The 6,354-nt window shown below is 40.9% G+C and overlaps 1 protein-coding gene across 3 annotated transcripts in view; it reads left to right on the forward strand.

Moving 5' to 3' along the window:
- C8A (complement component 8, alpha polypeptide) overlaps positions 1-6,354 on the forward strand; it is a 78,299-nt gene that overhangs the window by 25,779 nt on the left and 46,166 nt on the right. For all 3 annotated transcript variants that reach the window (XM_006768367.2, XM_006768365.2, XM_006768366.2), the window contains exon 7: positions 2,146-2,386. In XM_006768367.2, the coding sequence (XP_006768430.1) occupies positions 2,146-2,386 (241 nt within the window). The remainder of the gene's footprint in view (positions 1-2,145; positions 2,387-6,354) is intronic.

Here is a 6,354-nt window from a genome sequence, read left to right on the forward strand (position 1 = left end):
TGTCTCAAAGAAACAGACAGGCCCTCTAAACTAGACTTGGAAGAATGCTAAAGCAAGCCTTACTTTTCCAAATAGATCGGAGGGCTGACATGCTGCATCAGTTTTCTTTCTGTTTTAAAAAAATTGAAATATATATATATATATATATATATATTGAAATATATAAATATATATATATATAATTGATTTTAGAGAGGAAGGAAGAGGGAGAGAGAGAGATAGAAACATCAATGATGAGAGAGAATCATTGATCCACTGCCTCTTGCATGCCCCCTACTGGAGATCAAGCCTGCAATGGGGGCATGTGCCCTTGACAGGAATCGAACCTGGGACTCTTCAGTCCACAGGTCGATGCTCTATTCACTGAGCCAAACCAACTAGGGCTGCATCAGTTTTTCATTTATTTATCAAGCATTCACTACTGTCTATTGTCCTGAGAGGTGAGGCAGTGCTTCCCTGTGGAAAGAACATCTCCTTAAATTGAAATATAAAGACCAGTTCAAGTTCTTCAGTTGACAGGAGGCAGAAGTTAACTGAAGGGTATTCTAGGCATGGGCAGCAGCAGATACAGAGACCTGGAGATGAGAGAATGTCTCACAGATTTGGGATGGAAAGTGCTTCAGCTGGCTGAAGCCCAGGTCAAGAAGGAAAATTAGGGAGTGATGAGGATGGAGAGGCAATGAGGAGCCAGAGGAATATTTATTGAGTAGGTTAGAAATTTACCAAAATGCCTCAATAACATCGATTCCAGAACTGTGGGCTTAGTTGGGGCTCAAAAATGATTTCTTTTTTAAAAATATATATATTTTTATTATTATCTTTATTTAAAAATATATTCAGAGAGGAAGGGAGAGGGAGAGAAAGATAAAAACATCAATGATGACAGAGAATCATTGATCAGCTACCTCCTGCACGCTCCTTACTGGGGATTGAGCCTGAAAGCTGGGCATGTGCCCCTGACTGGAATCCAACTGGGGACCCTTCAGTCTGTTGGCTGGTGCTCTATCCACTGAGCAAGACCAGCCAGGGAACAAAAATTATTTCAAATGATAAAAATATAGTTACAAAAATTAACTTATGCATAAAATATCAATTACATTCTGGAGATTTGCCACCAATGAGCTACTGATCTGAAGGGGAAGCATTGTTCTCTGATCTGGCTATACATATTTTTTCTAAAAGCAGGTGACCTCGTCAAACTTTCACTATCACTTTGGATCAAGGTTTTCATCACCTGGAAGTAATGCCCACACATGACCCTCTTACTCTTAAACCAATTCAGCATTACCTGGTATTGGGCTTTTTAATTATTATTATTACATCAGGATCCTGGTTTTCTTTATTACTAAACAGTACATAATTATCACTAACTAGAATGTGAGCTACATTAGGGCAGAAGCCTGCCTCAGTCAAGATCATGTCCACTGCACCTAGCAGAGTGCACATGAGCATGGGCACTTTTAGATATTTGTGCAGTAAGTTAAATAAATAAATAATCCTGGCATTTCGCCTTGTCATTGAAAATACTTCTAAGCATCATTCCTACTGGATACCTAATACTTGTGTCGGCAGTTGCATAATGCAATGCTTTAACTGGAACAGGGAGAAATGTGGAGGTGAGAATGGACTATGGGCAGGATAGAGGTGAGGAGCACAAGGAAGCACAACACAGGAAGAAACCCAGGGGAGCGTTGATGAGAACTTGACCTGGACAGTGAGAACAGAGATGCAGCCATGGGAAAAGAAGCGGAAAACACCCTGGTGTCTGATGTGTGCTTGTAAAATATTCTAATCCTCCATGACATATCTTTATGCTCATATAATTATATGTAAACTAGAGGCCTGATGGACGAAATTTGTGCAAGAGTAGGCCTTCTTTTCCCCAACTGCTTAAATCAATCTCCTTCTGGCACCCGGGACCTGGGCTCCCCTCTGGCCCCGGCTTTGTCAGGAAGGACATCCGAATGATATCTGGTCAAATTAGCATATTACCCTTTTATTATTATAGATGAGCATATAAGTATATGTACATAGACATATATTTACTCAGCTAGTAAGTGCTGACCTTTTGCATGATCTCAGATGGTAAATGTATTCTCTCTTTGATCTTTTCCCTCTCCCTATGGTGGTGGTTGTTGTTGGCAGAAATACAGCTTCATGAGAATTTTCACAAAAGTGCAGACTGCCCAATTTAAGATGAGGAGGGACAATATTATGCTGGATGAAGGGATGCTGCAGTCGCTGATGGAGCTTCCGGAGAAGTACAATTATGGCCCGTACGCCAAGTTCATCGATGACTACGGCACCCATTACATAACGTCTGGATCAATGGGTGGCATTTATGAGTATTTCCTGGTGCTTAACAAAGAAAAAATGAAAAAAAAGCGTGAGTAGAAGCTTTATGCACACAGTGGCCAATGCCTACACCAGAACATGGTTTGCAGTTTGCTGAGCACTGACTAGGATCCGTTCATGATCTCATTTGGTCCTCATGACAACTCTATATGGTATCTTTGGTGTTATTACAGGGGATTGAGGTCCAGAGGGTAAAACAGATGTGCTAATTAAGCACTGAAAATGTGATTTTAGTTCATACTTGTCTGGCTCCTTAAAACTGTGTTTTTATTTCACCATGGTAACTTCTTTAGTAATAATCTAGGATTTTGCTATTTAAAACATTAAAATTTATTTCAATGGAGATTCTAGGTTCATGGAACCACCATACCAGTCAGTCAGTGATGACAGAAAACTGGAGTCATTCCAGACTCTTCCTCCTCCATCTCCCTGGGGATCTCTAAGACCCTTCAGTTCTCTCCCCTGAACAGCTCTCATTCATCTGCCTTCTCTACACCCACTCCAGCAGTGGTAGGTGGGCTCCCGTCTTTCACTCATTACTGCATGGACTCCAGATAGTTTCTAGGGGAAGGTATACCCCTTCCAAGCCATTCCCAACTATTGCCACCAGAAGGATCTTTTTGCTTCACAGATCTGAGGATGTCACTTTCTTGCCTAATTTCCTGAATGGCCAAGAACAAAATCTAAACTTTTTAGCATGACATCAACATAGTCTCACTCCAAACTTCTAGAATAGTGGTCCTCAAAGTGTGGACTCCAGCTGGCAGCATCAGCGTTACCAGGGAAGCTGTTAGAAGTGCAAATTCTCAGGCTCCCATCCCAAACCTACTAAATTAGAAACTGTGGGAGTGGGCCCAGTGGCCCGTGTTATGACAAGCCCTCCGGGTGATTCTGGTGCTCACTAGTTTGAGAACCACTGACCTGATCCATAAATGAGTAGAAGGGTGAGAGATCTGTCCATATTTCAAAGCTAAGGTCAAATTCTCAGTTTTAGGAAGTTTCCCCGACTGCACCAGCTCAGGCTGGCCACTTCTTTTCTTCAGCACATTCATATAAATTCCACACTGGTTGGTCTTAAAAAAACAATTTTCCAAATGTTAATATTTTTCTCCTCATGTAGATGGCAAGATCTTTAAAAGCAAGTATCATGTCTGCTGCTTTTCTTTCTCTTTAGCACTCAGCATGGGGCTTAGTATGTAGTGAGTGTGCAAAGTAAGACATGGAATTTGAAAGGGGCATGCATTCAGATTCGTGGCTAGGGCCACTCATTGGTTCAGCCATGTATCCCCATATTCATTATTCTTTAATAATTCACATGCTTATTGAGTATCTATGGTGTGTTGGTGCTGGGATACAATGGTGAGCAAATCTAAATATGGTTCCTACCCTCTGTAGCACAGTAGTCTTCTAACTGCAGGGTGCAGCCCCATAGAAGGACCTGAAATCAATGTATGGATCACAAATGGCATTTTGAACAACAAAGGGTAGAATAGAAAATACCATAGTGGATTGATTGTAGGCAGTGCAGGTAAGTTATTGCTTCAAGAACCTTTTTTTTTTTCTCCAGTTAAATACAGACACGTACAGAGTCATGATACAAAATAAATAATGTAGTATGGATCAATGTAAAAAAAGAGTTTGAAAAACTCAATTCAAGTGGGTCTTTTTGGAGTCATTCTGAAACATGAGGAAGGAAAAGAGGTAACATTTGTTGAGTATCTACTAGGATCTAGGTCAGTGACGGCGAACCTATGACACATGTGTCAGAGGTGACACACGAACCCATTTTTTGGTTGATTTTTCTTTGTTAAATGGCATTTAAGTATATAAAATAAATATCAAAAATATAAGTCTTTGTTTTACTATGGTTGCAAATATCTAAAAAATTATATATGTGACACGGCACCAGAGTTAAGTTAGGGTTTTTCAAAATGCTGACACGCCGAGCTCAAAAGGTTCGCCATCACTGATGGAGGTCCTATGGTGTATATTCGCATTTAATTTTCTTGAGGACATGTGGAGGCTAGTGTTATGACAGTTTCAGCCCCAGAAAGGCTGAGGCTCCTCAGGGGCGTTAATTACTCTGCCCAGAGCTGCAGGAAGTTGGCCTCAGAGCCCTGGACCCATGGTCTTTCCACCATGTGGTCATGGGAAAGCCTTTCATTTGGACTCCGTCTTGGGTGTTGGATTACTAATTAATTGCCTGGATTATCGCATGGCCCCTCCTCTTTAAAATCTGTGAGGCAGAAATGGGCTTCCTATGTGGTTAATATTCAAAAGGAGCCCACTAACAAATTGTCCCAGGGATAATTACCTCAGCTCTGTTTATAGAAAACCATATGTCGATAATAGCACAATTGGCTATTTGTGAAGGGCTGATTTTCTATAAATCTGGAAAGTTAGTGTTGCTTCTCTATAAATATGGAAATGTGCTAATCATCACCTCATCTGCTGGAGCCCGCTAATAAATCAGAATGTCATTTACATGTTAACCTACAAAGAACAAAACATCTACCTTCTTTGCCTTTGACAAATGGAATCATGCACAGCCTCTCTCCATGTTCCACATTTGTCTGGTTTCTCTTTGTCTTTTTTAACCTTCCTCTCTCTCACTCCCTTTCTTTCTTGGTCTCTCTTTCTGTCTCTGTCTTTCCTCTTTGTCACTGTGTATATTTAATCTATCTGGATTTAATAATATTTATGTTTTATTAAGTGCTTATTTCTACGAAACTCCCTATGTGGTATACACATTCATGCCCCCAAAGAGCTGGGTGAGGCATGGGAGCACTTAAGTGAACACTGGCTGGTTTGCTCCGAGGGGATCTTTTGTTTTGGGGTTTCTCTCAGATCCTCCCTGGGTTCATCCTAAGGGTGCACAAAGCTGTTTGCTCCAATGTGTTCTTTAGACAAAATGCTTCTCCACCAAAGACAGCATGAAACAATGCATCAAAAACCAGGTGAAGCCTTGGATGTTGGGGCAGTGATGCTGGACTTCAGTGGGACCCTAGACTTTCCTCAAGGGCTGTGGCTCACAGTGTTCTACCTTCTGTAGGAATCAGGATGGCTTTGGGCTTGAATGTTTGAATTCCATTTTTTTTTCTCCTTCTTCATCCCCTCTTTGAAGATCTTACTATTTGTTTTTGGGTGACAATGACAATAATGTATTGACATGGCTTCCCTGGAATCTGGACCAGTCACAGATCTGATCATTCACCTCGGGCAGGTCAAGTACTGCAGTGACATTGCTCTGGTCATATGTGTTTCCTGCCTCCCTGTGTACATGCTATGCTGTCAGCATCCAATGCTCTTCCCTATCTGGCCAACCTGACAGATTCATCATTCTTCTGAACCCATGTGGGCATTTCCATGTCTGTGAAACCTTCCCTGGCATCCTTCCGCCCCTTCTCCCATGATTTTGTTTTCTTAAACATTCACTCTTTCAACCATGTTTATTGGATTTGCATTATGTGCCAGGTGAACAAAATCAATATGGTCCCTGTCCTTGCAAAGCTCATGATCTAGTACAGAAAATGAAATAAACAGCCCCAACTCCAGAAGTCATCTTGGTTCTTCCTTCATGCTGTCACAAATGGCAGGATTTCCTTATTTTGTAAGGCTGCTAATAGCCCATTGTATATCTGTGCCACATTTTCTTTATCCTTCATCTGCCAACTTGGGTTGTTTCTTTACCTTGGCTATTGTGAATAATGCTGCTATGAACATAAGAATACAGGTATCTTTTTGAAATAATGATTTTGCTTCCTTCAGATATATAGCCAGAAGTTGGATTGCTGGATCATAGGGTAGTTCTATTTTTAATTTCTTGAGGAGCCTCCATACTCTTTTCCCAAGTGTCTATACCAGTTTATATTCCCACCAACAGGGGGCAAAACAGTCTCCTTTTCTCTACATCCTTGCCAACATTTGTGATCACTTATCTTTTTGATAATAGACATTCTAATAGATGTGAAGTGATATATTATTGTGGTTTTGATTTCT

Source organism: Myotis davidii, unplaced genomic scaffold (genome assembly GCF_000327345.1).
Source record: "Myotis davidii unplaced genomic scaffold, ASM32734v1 scaffold79, whole genome shotgun sequence".
Classification (NCBI taxonomy): domain Eukaryota; kingdom Metazoa; phylum Chordata; class Mammalia; order Chiroptera; family Vespertilionidae; genus Myotis; species Myotis davidii.